Below are 15,566 nucleotides of genomic sequence, written 5' to 3' on the forward strand. Positions count from 1 at the left end.
GCAGGTTTAGTTTTATTTGAAAATTTACTGTTTATTTTTATTAATGTATACGCGAAAAAATTATTAATATTTTTCTAAACACAAGTTAAACAAAAACATATTAGAATGTTTCTTTAAACACACATAAATTCTTCCAAAGTAAACTATGGTACATCAGCCAAGATGCACTTTCCCAATCATCACTCTCATCACACTTAACATCTTTTCAAACAAAAAAATAGAAAGAAGATGAAGCAACACAAGTCAAACAAGCTAAGTAAATCCATAGAGAAGTGTTTTCCACTACAAACAAACCCTAACAAAACTTCGCATGCGAGTCAAGTTTCTAAACATACCACATACCTTCATACCCAACATTTTTCTTATAAATCTACTGCGAAATAACACTCAAACCACAACAAATTCAGCTTTTGAAAGACATCAATTCTTCGACATAAACAAAGTTAAAAACAACCAAAATGGCTTCAACTCAACCCAACAACTTTTTCTACCCACGTGTCCCTCCACCACCCTTCCAACCCTTCAATCCTCCACCACCACCTTCACATTCCTTCAGCCCTCCACCACCACCTTCACCCTTCTTCAACCCTCCACCACCTCCGCATTCATTTTCTCCTCCTCCTCCTCCTCCTCCTCCACCACCATTTGGATCGCCACCACCGCCACCACGTCAGCCATTTTCTCCTCCATCCCCAAAGGCGCGCCCACCGCCGCCACCTCGTCCCATTCGTCCTTCTCCACCGCCACCACCTCGCCCAGTTCGTCCTCCCCCACTTCCCCCTTCCCCTCTCGTACCTCCTCCCTCTCCAAGCAACCCAACTGTAATAATAGTCGTGGTGGTCTCATTGGGTGGCCTCTTGCTGTTCTCAATGCTCGCTTTTGCTCTATTCTGCTGCGTTCAGAGGAGGAAGAAGAAGAAGACCCAAGAAGTGGAAGTCATTCACTTTGATGAGCACAAAACGGTAAAGGAAACCATCGTGCCTGGTCCTTTCGGACGCAATACAGTGGTGGTAACAGTTGAAGATGATGTGCATATCGATGAAGAAATCAAGAAGAGTGAGAAAGTTGGTCATGGTGTGCATGCCAAATCATCTTCTCCACCTGGAGCAGATGAAGCTACTTCTAGCAGCATTGTTGAGCTAGCAGCAACTCCTCCTGCAGCTGAACACCATGAAGATCATCATCACCACCCTGAAAACAAACCATGATTGAAAGATGTATAAATGCACTTTCGGATGGGAATTCATATCCTTGTTCAAAGACTCCTAACAAGGATCGAGTACTTCCCTTAACTCAGTTCAACGAATAAATGAATATCGATAACTTTTTCCTTTATTTTCGGTTTGACAAACCCGTCATTTGTTGCTTCTTCTACCTTGTAAAGTTTGAAAGTTTGAATTTATGGACTATAAAACTTTAAGTTGATACTGTTTTCTTTAGTTTTTGGCTATATTATATTCTCTAGCTCTAGGTTATTATAATTAAATTTAACATTTAATTTAATTTAAGTAACGAAAAGTAATATAGCTAAATTCCAACAAGGTTACGTCGATTTTTATTAAACAATGAAAAATTAGAATGAATATAATTAATATTCTATATAAATATATAAATAGGTGGAAGTTGATATTTTAAGGATTGCATCAATTTGAATTAAATTGGAAATGGTTGAGTACTTACATTTCTATTTACCCTCAGAGAGTGTTTAATCTCTGTTTTTTTGAGAACAAATCCATTATTCTAAATAAGATTTACCCAATTAAGATCCCTGTTATTTTAGACAATAATTGAGAACAGATCCATTATTCTAAATAAGATTTATCCAACTAAGGCTAATTGAACTTTAATTGAGACTATTGGCTAAACTTAAATTTTAAACATATTCTCACTTTTCTTGGTTTCTAATTATCCGCATAGACTTTGTACCTCGATGACTACTTTTCAATTGAAGAATTAGAGTATTTTGAAGTTTGGAAAATTATGTTGAGAAAGGATTTGATGGTCGCATTAGATGATCTTCCTAGATTGTCTATAACAACTACTCTTTGAGTGGTGAGATGCAAGTGTTTTGTGATTTTGTTATTTTGTCAAGAAGCACATTATTCTAAATAAGATTTACCCAACTAAGGCTAATTGAACTTTAATTGAGACTATTGGCTAAACTTAAATTTTAAACATATTCTCACTTTTCTTGGTTTCTAATTATCCGCATAGACTTTGTACCTCGATGACTACTTTTCAATTGAAGAATTAGAGTATTTTGAAGTTTGGAAAATTATGTTGAGAAAGGATTTGATGGTCGCATTAGATGATCTTCCTAGATTGTCTATAACAACTACTCTTTGAGTGGTGAGATGCAAGTGTTTTGTGATTTTGTTATTTTGTCAAGAAGCAAGGACCAAATTTGATCAAATTTTGCAAAGACATTTCTTCATATATTCAATCCTTACTTGATTTATAGTAAATCTCCATTAGATTTACTATAAGATCTCTTGCAACAGATTTGGTTGTGTTGAACTTAATTAAAAAAAAATCCAATTTACGCATCTAAAATAAATTTGTAGATAAAATATCTGAAAGATAAGCAAGAATGCTAATCTACAACAAAGGGTATTGGAAAATAGGATTGCGACTAGGGTTAATTTGGTAAGGCGCGGGGTGGTGGTTGAAAACCCTGTATGCTGCTTATGTGGGAAGGTTGACGAGTAGTCGTCGAGTCACTTGTTCGCCGTTTGTGACTTTGCTTGGAGGGTCTGGTGTCTTTGCTTTGAGTGGCTTGGAGTGTCGTTCGTAATCCATTTGGATCCTATGCAAAATTTTATCCAATTTAGGTTGAGTCAGGCATCTGTTTCGGTTAATGATGTTTGGGGGGCAATTTGGGTTGGAATTGTGAGTGAAATTTGGAAGCATAGGAACTCGGTCATCTTTAATGGAGGAGTGACAGATGTGTTAGAAGTTTTTGCCTCGGCGCAAGTAAAGGTGTGGTCTTGGATTGCTGCAAAGTCCCGCGAAGTTTATTTTTCCTACCCTTGTTGGGTTCTGGATCCTTTGGCCTATATACGGCTGATTCGATGAAGCTAGTTAGCGCTTGGTTTGGTTGGTCATTTGACCGGCAGTTTTAGGGGTCGAGTTAGGAGTAGAATTTTATGTGTGCTTGTAAAAGGGTTGGACCACCCCTGAAGTGGTTCCCATTTATTGATTTTTTATTGCCGATAAAAAAAAAACAAAATTGAAAAGAAGATATCTACAAGGCAAATTGTGACAAGAAAGGAAACAAATTATGTTAGGGAGGATTGAAATGCAATATCTAAGACAAAATTTGAATTCAAATTCAAGAAGAAAAGAAACATATAAATAGAGATTTCAAAGGAAAACAAGGAGGCTCAACCGCCACACAATACACTTTATACCTAATTTTATTTCCTTTTTGTAATTTTCTTATTTTTTTTCTTCCGCATGTAAAACTAAACCTTTATGGGTGACTTTCTTGTAATTTTCTAATAAATTTGAGATTTTTGTTTAATAAAGTTTTGTTCTTAAATTTTGTTGTTTGTGTTAGATGGTATGATGCTTTTGAATTCTGGTTTTTATTAAGAAAATATTTTTGAATGAATGTTGAGAATATAGTTTTTTTCTTTAATTAAAATTCTTGGTTGGTTTGCTCAATTCCAATCAACCACTTATTTTCAAGAGGTAGAAGATAAACATCTCATGAGTAGGCACTTCGAGATGAGTGAGATATTGAATACATTAATAGACACTTATTTTGTTGATAAAATTACGTTGAATTTGATGGACACTTGTTTGATTTAGCTCAAATCTATGTGAGAATTGAAAGAATGATAATCTTAGGATAACTAATGACGAATTTAGTGATGAATGAACTTGAGAGTCAACCTACTATCTTTATTGTTTTTCCATGTCTTTTATTTTTCTGCACAAACAATCACAAAACCCCTTTTTCGAAATATATTGAAGAGAAACTAAACTGAGAAAGATTTATTCTAAACTTGAATATATTGATATTGTTTGGATTAATATCTGATAATGCAATGATAATTCTAAAGATATTAAGAGATATTCAATGATATATTTGCTCTGAGATGTTGAAATTAATAATATCACTCGTAATCATAAAGGTTTCTAAATGTGATTTTAGGAATCATAAAGATGTAGAGGAGAACAAAGACAAGTTCCTTTATTGAGCGTCCAACGAGCATAATGAAGTTATTGTAGAGCGAGATTCATGAGAAGATATTGAAGACATTTAAAGTTGTTGCATATAACGAAGAAAAAGAGAATCTCAAAAGAGATACAATTGAAAAGAATACAAGTCTTGTGAGCTTTCATTGTTTGCCTTCTTGTTGAGAGTGTTTTTCTCACTTGTTAAGAGATCTTAGTCTTAGGGGGAGATTAAGACTTGCTTCCTAGAGAGGTGTTCAATATTTGTTACCTGAAGAGTTGGAGAATGCTTGTGTACCTGGAGAGGTGGAGAATACTTGTGTTGATAAAAACTCTTAAGTGGATTCTTAAGTGGACATGATGTAGCCCAAGTTGTGTGTGAACCAATATAAATTTTGTGTGTGCTTTTCTCTTTATCCTTTATCTTTATATATTCCTCTGCCTTGATATTTTTGCAAGTGCGAAATTAGAGTCCATGCTCTATTTAACCCCCCACCATGGTTTAGGTCCCCCTTTTTCATTACTGAATTGAGTTTCGTTGTTCTTTAAAGTATTTCTTTTCGATTCACGTTTGTTTACATTTATGTCCTTTACATTAGAAATTTACATTTCACTTTCACTTTTAACATATTTTAAATCGTTCTTAGTTCACATTTCATCATTCCCTGTTTTACGTTCACAACTTTTACATTTCTTTATTTTATAATTCCTGCAATTTATCTTTTTGGCCTTTACACTTCCAGTCCTTTACATTCTATGCAATTTACTTCGCAATTTAATTTTCAGTCATTTACATTTTCTCACAATTTACTTTCCAGGTTCTCGTTTCTATCATTTTTCATTATCTCTAAGTAGAACTATTAGATAATCTAGTTAGTGATTGTCAACTAGAGTGTTTAATAGTTATACTTAGTTTATTTCAATTCATTTTACATTCTACTATTTAAGTAAACACTTTATGTTCTTTTTTTCTTTTCCTTCGATGTATAACTATCAAATAGTCTTGCAGACGATGGTCGTCTAAATTGTCTAATACTTGTACTTAGTAATTTCTTTTACAAATTTTCTTTCGTGTTTCATTTTTCATTTTAGAGAAGTTTACTTTCAATTAGATTCATGAATTTACAATTTTTTAATGTTCTTTACATTTTAGCGTCTACTGCTAATTTTGTACAATTTTCTTTACTGCAATTTCAATTTCTATTCCTTTCGTTTATGTTTCTAGTTTATAATCTGAATTCTCATTTTACTACTTTATAGTTTATCATTTACTTTTAAGTCATTTACAATTCCCCCTTCATAATTTTTTTCATGAAAATAACATTAAACAATAGATTATTAACATGTTTTCATTAGGATTTGACCTATGTTGACCCTATATTACATTAGTGGAAACATAATATTTTTGTTTTGAACAACTGAACGCGACTAAGCAATTATCACGCTAGTTTTTGCAAGAGATATTGTAGAGAATTTACTGGAATAAAACCTTTGAAGGATATTTGCTCTTTTTCTTGCGTGTTTTGCGGAGACATTTCAATGGCACAATTTGAGAGAATATGCTCACATAAGATTGAATTGGTTTCATTTATTGCTTCCTCATAATGTAATAGAATCACCAAATCAATATCTTCTTTGCCCAAAAAGGAGCATGCATCAGCAAAGGCTTCAAGAAGATTGTCTAGCAGACTCTCATTAAACCATCTAGTCATCCCATTTACTTTGTGAAATAATAGATCGTGTGTTAAAACTGTAGAAGATAAATCAACATTAGACGATCTTATGACAAGAGACTCTAAGCATGTTTTTATGATAACAAAAGATCATCTCTAGTGGTAAGAATGAAGAAGTTTCCAAAACACATCAGAAGATAAAATAAATACATAAGTAGATAATTGTCTCATGTTACACAAAGTAACAGACAATGACAAGAGGGAATATATTACTAGCTAAAAGTTCCAGATGATGGTCAATCTATGAAAGAACTATACTAAGGTCCCATTAAGATAATATATGATGTCTACAAAATAAATTAATGGACCAACCTCACTATAGATAAAGCTATACTCAGTTAGCAGAAGATGAAAAGCACTACAACGCGGCAGACGAAGATCAAGTCATACAATGACAAACAATGATGTGTGTTGGATGATTTTCAGAGGGAAGTTTCCAAACTTAGTATTTGCATTCTATATATGCTCAAATGATTGTTATATGTTTTCTATACTCATTTTGATATCACGAATTCATTGAGAATGATTTAAATCAAAACAAATAGTTGAAACTGAAATAGAATGTGTTTGCAAAAATGATATAGGGCACATATGGTTTTATGAATATATTGTGCTTAAATGTTTTAGAAAGAAATAGTTATTCCTAATTGTTTAGAAATTGATAAAAATCAAATCAGTATAAGAAAGATTTAAACTTTGTGGCGACCAATTCTATGACGATTTAGGAAACCGCCACACGCATATATTGTGATGTTTATAAACGTCACTTTATAAGAAAATAATTGTCACCGCATACACAATTTTTTCTAGTGAGTTAATAAAGAATATATCATTGACTTGATCATAGATAACATTATGTCAATTTAGTATTCCATAATCTATTACAATAGATAGAGGGATTGTTTGTAGAAAGAAAGTGATTCAATATGCTAAGACAAGACAAATTAAATTATTAGCTTCGATACCTTATTATGCTTAAGCTAAGGGATAAGTCGAGACTATCACTAAATTTATAATTAATTTAATAAAAAACATATTCAAAATAAACCAAAAAATTTGAATGAAACAATAGTGTAGATTTTATGGGCTTATCGGAATTCTCCTAGTAAAACAACTCCATATCAATTAGTCAATTAGTTTATGGTGATGATGTTGTCTTATTAGTTGAGATAATTTACAATCAATTAGATTACAAAGACATAATGAATTACTTATAAATGAATATTGGAATTTAATACTTGATGAATTGAATAATCTCGATGAATAAAGAGTTAAAGCTTTGGAGTGTATTATTAAACAAAAGGAGAAAAATTCTTGGAGTTGTAATAAAGAAGTGAAAATTAAATCTTTTTTGAAAAAAAGAATATTTTGAAAGTTATTTTGCCAATAGATAAAATATCAAGACAATTTAGAAAATTCTAAATATCAAGACAATTTAGAAAATTCTTTCCTAATTAGGAAGGACTTAAAGAGGCACTGTCTAATAAATCTTATGCAATAAAAGATATATATGTGAGTAAATATATTATGTTAATAAATTGAAAATACTTGAAGTGATATACTAATGGAGGAACATATGAAAGAGTAGGGTTTAGGATTTAGGATTTAGGGTTTAGGGTCCATGGCTAGGACGATTGAAGAAGAATAAGTCTTTATGAATTTTTTTCATTCTTTATAGTCTTTTAAATTTGTAGATAAAATATATAGGAGTAGTTTCTATTTTTTTTTATCAGCAAAGAATTAATTTAATTAAAAGGGACATTTCAGGGGTGTCCCAATCCTTATAAAAAAAACGCCAATTCGTCCACTATACTTATGAATCAAACTGCAACTAACCCAAAACATGCATAGAAGATAGGAAAGTGTACATGGCTTGGATGTTTACTTTAAGCATTCCTACTTCCCTCTTTACCCATTGCAAAAGTAGATTCCATTCCAGCATACCCATTTCTTCTGATTTTGTATCCTTACCTGCACCCATTTGTAGAGAGACGTATGGGTCTCCATTGGACCCTAATTGGTCCTACTTTTGGGCCTCACTTGGACGACCAAACCTAGGAAAGAAAATCCATTCTTTTTCTATCAAACACTAGAACATAGGATACATATAGTATAAGTCTCAAATCAAGTGGGATATGCCACTTTTAGGCAAAACATGATTGGTTCTTGTTTGACACCTAAGGTGCGTCAGTTTTCCTTAGTTTACAGTTGCATTTGAGGTTTATTTTGAAGTCTCATATCCTTTGTAGCAAGATGGGCAAGAGGGCCAAAGCATATATATATATAGATCCATTTACCTCTTGTAAATTTCACCTTTGAATTGAACTTGAATTGAATTGTTATTATGGTTTCTTCTTGTTCTTCTAAGGTCTATAACATGGGAGTATTCTCCTAAGTTCTGTACCATATTATGGTAGTATTCTACTCTATGGGTAAGATAGTCGTGTTGATCACCGATACTGACAGAGTGACAATGTAACCCACACATGCAAGTCTGTGATTACAAGCATATGAGTCATTTTTTTTGAAAGATATTTAGATTGCATATTATCTATTGTGAATGGTGTGATGGATATACATTGAAATTATGTGAATATGTGTTCTTACATAATGATATTACTTGTGAGTTGTTATTTTTGAATCGTTAGTTTACCTTATGTTTGACCTGCTACTATGATTGTATTATGTTACACATCAACATATGTTTTGACAAGTAAGAAGGATGTTTCTTAAACTTAGGGATATAGATGAAAACTATTATATTACACATATATAATTTTGTTCACATAATAAAATCTCATATTATATAGATTTTTGTTTTACTTAATAGAATAGAATTTATATATATTATATAAATCAATCAATGCAGATTATTATTTTGCACTGGGTATGATAATAGTAACTCTCAACTACCTCAAGAGATAGTTAACTCAAAAAAAAGTATAACAAAGGAATCAATAAGTTATTATTGGAAGAGTGGGTTGTAGGGTAGTTATTGTAGTAAATGAGGCTTTAAAGCGAACAAAATTGGTTTCCCGAGACGTGAGTAATCACTATCTGTAAGGACTTATCTGCGATGTATTGCGCAAGTCTCCCAAGATACAACAGGAACTTCCCAGTAATTTTCGAGGATTAGATCTAGCAAGTTACTCTTAAAAGATTAGGAACCCAATAGAACTCAATATAATATTAAAATAAAATAAAGTAAATGAGGAGAGAGAAACTGGAAAAGGTGAGAGGAAGAAGATGGTGAACGGAGTGGGTTTGAAGAAGATGAAGAGGTTAGTGTGTGAGATGCATTTTTTGAAGAGGGTGGAGCTCTCTTTATATAGGAAGAGGATCCAAGAATTCGTTGCAACTTCTAGACCCACGTGCTTCCGTTCAACATCTCAACTATCGGCAACGTTCTAAAATCCCGAAAGACCTGGCACTGCGAGCGCGGAAGCGGAGCAACGTTCTTCAACTTTCGAAGGACCAGGCAGTGCTTTCCTGGTCATGCGGCCACGATCCTGGGTGGAGAGGGCAACGAGCATGACAATCTCGGTAAGTTCCAATCTCTACTGCACTTCTGAGATCTCCTCCAGCGGTATCGAAAAATCTAGGGTTTTCCACGCACAATCTGATTTGTTTAACATACTCTGTTTTTCGTTTATTATTTTGCAATACCTGATTCTGTTTTACAACAATCCCCCACATATTGCAAAAGATAAAACATAGAGATAGAGAAAGAAAAAATAATACTAGGTTCATCTAAGATGTAATGCATCAGAACTAGTATAGCAAACTATATGAATCAGTCTTATATTGATGAACTTAACACATAGTGTAGTTGGTATAGCAAGCTATATGAATGGAGGTTTATTAATCACAATACACCCCCACATTTACTTGTTGTTATCGTTGTGTTGTGCTACTAGGCCATGCGCCTGCCCCGTATTCATTAGTGTTATAGAGATCTTGCCAAGATCTCATGCAAGCGGCCCCACTTGACACTCATATAGGTGATTTCATCAAGCGTATGTTGCAAATCATACACCACCCATAAGGGATATGAAAAACATTAAAACTTTGTAAATCGTTAAAACTCTTTTACCTTTAAATTTTAACTACAAAGTTTATCCTCTCGATAATGCAGTATCTAGCACTTTCACACACACCATAGGAAAGGACAAAATTGATTTTAAATCAATATTAGTGCTAGTAGAACTAACAAGTGACTTGTTTTTATCCATATGAACCTTATTCATGGGATCTCCTATCACAAAGGTTGGGTTTCCATCACTTGTTTGTTTGCAAGTGGCTTAAGTCACATTCCCCTCGATGTTTCTAAAATCATTTTTCTCCCTAGGGGTTTTGTCAGAGGATCTGCCAAATTTCGTTTTGACTTGACATAGTCAATAGAAGTCGTTCCACTCTTTAACAGCTGTTTCACCAATTTATGTCTCAATTGTATATGTCTATTCTTTCCATTGTAGCTTTTATTTTTAGCTATAGCTATTGCTGATTGGCAATCACAATGCATTGATACAGATGAGGTTGGTTTCATTCCTAAAGGAATGTTTGCTAAGAAGTTTTTCAACCACTCAGTTTCACTACCAGCCATTTCTAGAGCAACAAACTCAGATTCCATTGTTGATCTTGCAATAATAGTTTGCCTGGCTGACCTCCATGTAACTGCACCACTCCCAAGTGTAAATACATAACCACTAGTGGATTTTGTCTCATCTGAATCAGAGATCCAGTTAGCATCATTGTACCCTTCTAGCACAGCGGGAAATCCACTATATTCAATGGCATAATCCATTGAACCTCTCAAGTATTTCATGAGTCTTGTAAGTGCATCCCAATGACCTTGACTAGGACATTGAGTGTGTCTACTTAGTCTACCTACTGCATAAGCAATATCTGGTCTAGAAAAGCTCATTAAATGCATAAGCTCCCAATTATTTGGGCATACTGAGTTTGAGAAATAGATTCTCCTCTGTTCTTCTTTAATTAAGAGTTAGCATCATAAGGGGTGCTTACTGACTTAAAGTCATAGTAACCAAACTTCTTAAGAAGTTTCTCAGTGTATTTTTCTTGGGATAGTAATATACTATCTCCCTTGCTTATGATTTTAACTCCTAGAATCACACTTGCTTCACCCATGTCTTTCATCTCAAACTTAGATCCAAGAAACAATTTTGTTTTAAAAACTATATCATTGCATGTACCAAAAATTAGCATGTCATCCACATACAAACATATAATGACATATTCACCATTTTGAGATCTAGAATACACACATTTATCAGCATCATTGACAAAAAAAACATTCACAAAGTAAAACATTATCAAGTTTTTCATGCCATTGTTTTGGTGCTTATTTCAAACCATACAAAGATTTTAAAAGTTTGCATACTTTTTCCTTTTAACCTGGAACTACACATCCTTCAGGTTGAGTCATAAAAATTTCCTCTTCTAATTCACCATTCAGAAAAGTTGTTTTAACATCCATTTGGTGAATTACTAACTTATGGATAAATGTTAAGGCTAACAACACACGGATAGAGGAAATCCTAGTAACAGGTGCAGAAGTATCAAAGTAATATATGTTATGTTTTTTAGTAAAATCTTTAGCTACTAATCTTGCCTTAAATTTCTCTGTGGATCCATCAGGATAGTACTTCTTCTTAAAGATCCACTTACAACCAATGGGTTTTGCTTCTTTAGGCAGATCTACTAAGGTCCACATTATTTTTCTTAATTGAATCAAGCTCGGTTTTAATGGCCTTATGCCAATGTTTAGCATCAAGAGCACTAGTAGCTTCTATAAAATTTATTGGATCATTTTCAACTAGATAAGTGTAAAAGTCATCTCCAAATGAGGTTTCCTTTCTCTGCCTTTTACTTATCCTAACATCCTCACTCAAGGCATCCCTAGTATTATCTATATGTTCTTCAGATGTACCACTACTCTTTAGAGGAAAGATGTGTTCAAAGAACTCAGCGTTTTTCGTCTCTACTATAGTGTTACGTTCAATTATATCACTATTAAGAACTAAAAACCTATAGGCAACACTATGTTCTGCATATCCTAAGAACATACAATCAGATGTTTTAGAGCCTATTTTCTTTTTCTTAGGATCAGGTAACATCACTTTAGCTAAACACCCCCACACTCTTAGGTATTTCATATTAGGTTGATAACCTTTCCACAACTCATAAGGTGTTTTACCAGTTTTCCTATGTGGTATCCTATTTTGCAAAAAACACGCAGTAAGCGGAGATTCACCCCATAAATTATCAGGAGCATTAGAACTAATAAGCATGGCATTCATCATTTCTTGAAGAGTCCTATTTTTCCTTTTAGCTACTCCATTTGACTCAGGTGAATACGGTGGGGTTACTTCATGAATAATACCTTCTTTTACACAATAATCATTAAATAAAACATATTCACCACCTCTATCTGATCTAATTCTTTTAATTTTCTTATTCAATTGATTTTCTACTTCTGCTTTGTAAGTTAAGAACATGTTAAAAGTTTCATCCTTATGTTTAATTAAATACACTTTGGTGTATCTAGAAAAATCATCTATAAAAGTTACAAAATAATTTTTATCACCTCTAGACATGGTTTGTTTTAAATCAGCAAGGTCGATATGAATTAAACCAAGAAGTTCAGTTTGACATTCTACAGAGTGACATGTTTTCTTCATTATTTTAGATTCTACACATACATCACATTTACTATTTTGTTTGTCATGCATGTTGATTAATCCTAGTCGTTGCAATTTCATAACATACGAAGAATTCACATGTCCTAATCTAGCATGCCATACATCATATGAGTCAACAATATAAACAGAAGATTTAGATTCATTCATAACTTCATAAATGTTCAATACAAAAAGACCTTGATCACAATATTCCTTTCCCACAAAAACATTGTTTTTTTCATAACAATCTTGTCATATTCAAATGACATTTTAACCCCAACTTTTCTTAGCAATGCCACAAAGATCAAATTAACTCTAATTGATGGCACATGTAGCACATCACTCAAAGCCAGAGTTTTACCAGATGTGAGCTTCAGAAGAACTTTTCCTTTTCCTAGGTCAGGAGTTGTCCTGGAGTCACCGAGATAAACTTGTTCTTCTCCATCCCCCACACTTGTGTAGGAGGTAAACACATTTTTGTTTGCACAGATGTGTCTGGTAGCCCAGAGTCTACCACCCATTTGCTCACATTTGTCACAAGATTTACTTATGAAACGACTGCCACAATAGTATCTTCCCCTTCGGCTAGATTTGCCTTAGGAAGATATGGCCCTATGTCTGCACTGAGGTGCATGACGACCTGGCTTTCCATAAACAAAGCAATTACCCTTTTTCTTGAAAGTGAGGTTAGTTCCATTGGGACGAGAGAATTTATTATATTTATTTTTATGATCAAATTGTTTCTCGTACCTTTTTGGAGCTAGTTTGTCTTCTACCATGTTTGCTTTGGCAGACAAAGTTTTGGCCTTTGCAGCAGTGCACTCCTTCCTGTTTGTGTCTTCGATGATGATGTGGGTGATCAGATCTGTTAGTGACATTTGTTTGTGTTTGTGCTTCAGTTGTTGTTTGTAATCCGTCCAAGATTGTGGAAGCTTTTCGATCAAAAGTTCGGACACGAATTCATCCGGCAAGGTTATGCTTTCAGTTTTGATATCTTCAATTAGCTTGTGATATTCGTTTATGTGGATTTTGATGTCTTTGTCTTCAATCATCTCCCAGCAGTAGTAGTTTGCAACTACGAACCTTTGTCTGACGATGTCTTCGACAGTATATTTGAGGATAAGAGAATCCGAAATATCTTTTGCATTCTTATAACAAGCATAGACATCGAACAAATCGTTAGATAACACACTGAGTAAGGTGTGACGACATATCTTATTTGCATGGGTCCAATCATCAACTTGTTTCGCAGCTGTGGTTGAGTCGGGTTTGGAAGTTGTAAGTGCAAGAGCAACTCCCTACATGTCCAATAGGGTGGACACGCGTTCTTGCCAATGTCGGAAATTCTGACCGGTGAAGACTTCAATATTTGAAATATCCGGAAATGGTTTCACAAAAATGGTTTGCGTTACGGAAACAACATTTGACGTTTCCGGAGCAGCGTTGTTGTTGTCTGTATTTTCAGCCATTAAGTCCTTATGATTGTAGTAAATGAGGCTTTAAAACGAACAAAATTGGTTTCCCAAGGCGTGAGTAATCACTGCCCATAAGGACTTATCCGCGATGTATTGCGCAAGTCCCCTAGGATACAACATGAACTTTCCAGTAATTTTCGAGGATCAGAACTAGCACGTTACTCTTAAAAGAGTAAGAATCCAATATAATATTAAAATAAAATAAAGTAAATGAGGAGAGAAACTGGAAAAGGTGAGAGGAAGAAGATGGTGAACAGGGTGGGTTTGAAGAAGATGAAGAGGTAGGTGTGTGAGATGCGTTTTTTGAAGAGGGTGGAGCTCTCTTTATATAGGGAGATGATCCAAGAATCCGTTGCAACTTCCAGACCCACGTGCTTCCGTTCAACATCTCAATTGTTGGCAACTTCTAAAATCCGAAAAGACCAAGCACTGCGAGCGCGTTCCTGATCAGGCAGGTGTTTTCCCGATCATGTGGCCACGATCCTGGGTTGAGAGGACAACGAGCGCGACAATCTCGATAAGTTCCAATATCTACTGCACTTCCAAAATCTCCTCCAACAATATCGAAAAATCTAAAGTTTTCCACGCACAATCTAATTTGTTTGATTTGTTTAATATACTCTATTTTTAGTTTATTATTTTGCCATACCTGGTTTTACAATTATGAGGACATTGAAGAATAACTATAACACACATATAAAGCATTTAATCAACTTTGAACATAAAGAAAAAATTATTAAAAATTTATATATTTTTTTTAAATTCAAACTATCATATAATCATTATAAATTGGACATACACTTTACAAACTAAAAATACATTTGTAAAACTCATGTAAATAAAAACATCATGACACAGTATCAATCAATTAATATTATAATGTATTTCTCCAATCTTTTTGTCTCTTTCCTTTTTTTTAAGGTTTTTTTTCTCCTTTTAATTTCTTGCACTTAGTTTTTATGTACTTTTTTCTCGATACATAGTTAAGAACATATATAATAAAGTTTAATATAAAAATACATTTATTATTTACATGGTTAATGGAAAACTAAATTGTTCACATAAATATATAAGTACATTAATTTTACATGTATTTAAATTCAGACATTTGTACAATTTAAAAAACAAATTATCTAAAAACAATAAAATTAAAACGGCTATTCGTTATCTAGAATACTCCTGTTACATCATGTCAACTAATTTTGTGGTAGCAGTGGCTAATAATAGAGCTATTGTAAGAGAAATAGGGGTGAAGTATACTTAAATTTTTATTATTGTTGATAAAAAAAATAATACTTGATTATGGTGGAGAAAGACTTGCTATCCTAAAAAAAATGAAATTAATTAGTGATGAAAGTACTACTAACTATATAATAGTCATAAAGTATAGGCATTGACAAGTTAGGAATCACTCTTGAATTTTGAGCCTTATATTATAAAGTTCTTTATGTAACAAAAACTGAATACAAGTAGAA

The 15,566-nt window shown here is 33.5% G+C and overlaps 1 protein-coding gene and 1 pseudogene across 1 annotated transcript; one reads left to right on the top strand and one right to left on the bottom strand.

The window, feature by feature from the left end:
- Positions 1-400: 400 nt before the first annotated feature.
- Positions 401-1,439, top strand: LOC137813532 (uncharacterized). Its single transcript, XM_068615852.2, has one exon. The coding sequence runs from the start codon at positions 459-461 to the stop codon at positions 1,206-1,208; it is 750 nt and encodes a 249-aa protein (XP_068471953.1). The 5' UTR covers positions 401-458; the 3' UTR covers positions 1,209-1,439.
- An 8,870-nt stretch (positions 1,440-10,309) lies between these two features.
- On the bottom strand, positions 10,310-10,839 carry LOC150029516 (secreted RxLR effector protein 161 pseudogene; annotated as a pseudogene).
- Positions 10,840-15,566: the final 4,727 nt, after the last annotated feature.

This window comes from Phaseolus vulgaris, chromosome 1 (genome assembly GCF_051622355.1).
Source record: "Phaseolus vulgaris cultivar YP4 chromosome 1, ASM5162235v1, whole genome shotgun sequence".
Taxonomy (NCBI): Eukaryota; Viridiplantae; Streptophyta; class Magnoliopsida; order Fabales; family Fabaceae; genus Phaseolus; species Phaseolus vulgaris.

What these genes read in the sequence shown, in the direction of transcription:
- LOC137813532 (XM_068615852.2), top strand. Translation starts at nt 459, where the DNA reads ATGGCTTCAACTCAACCCAACAACTTTTTCTACCCACGTGTCCCTCCA.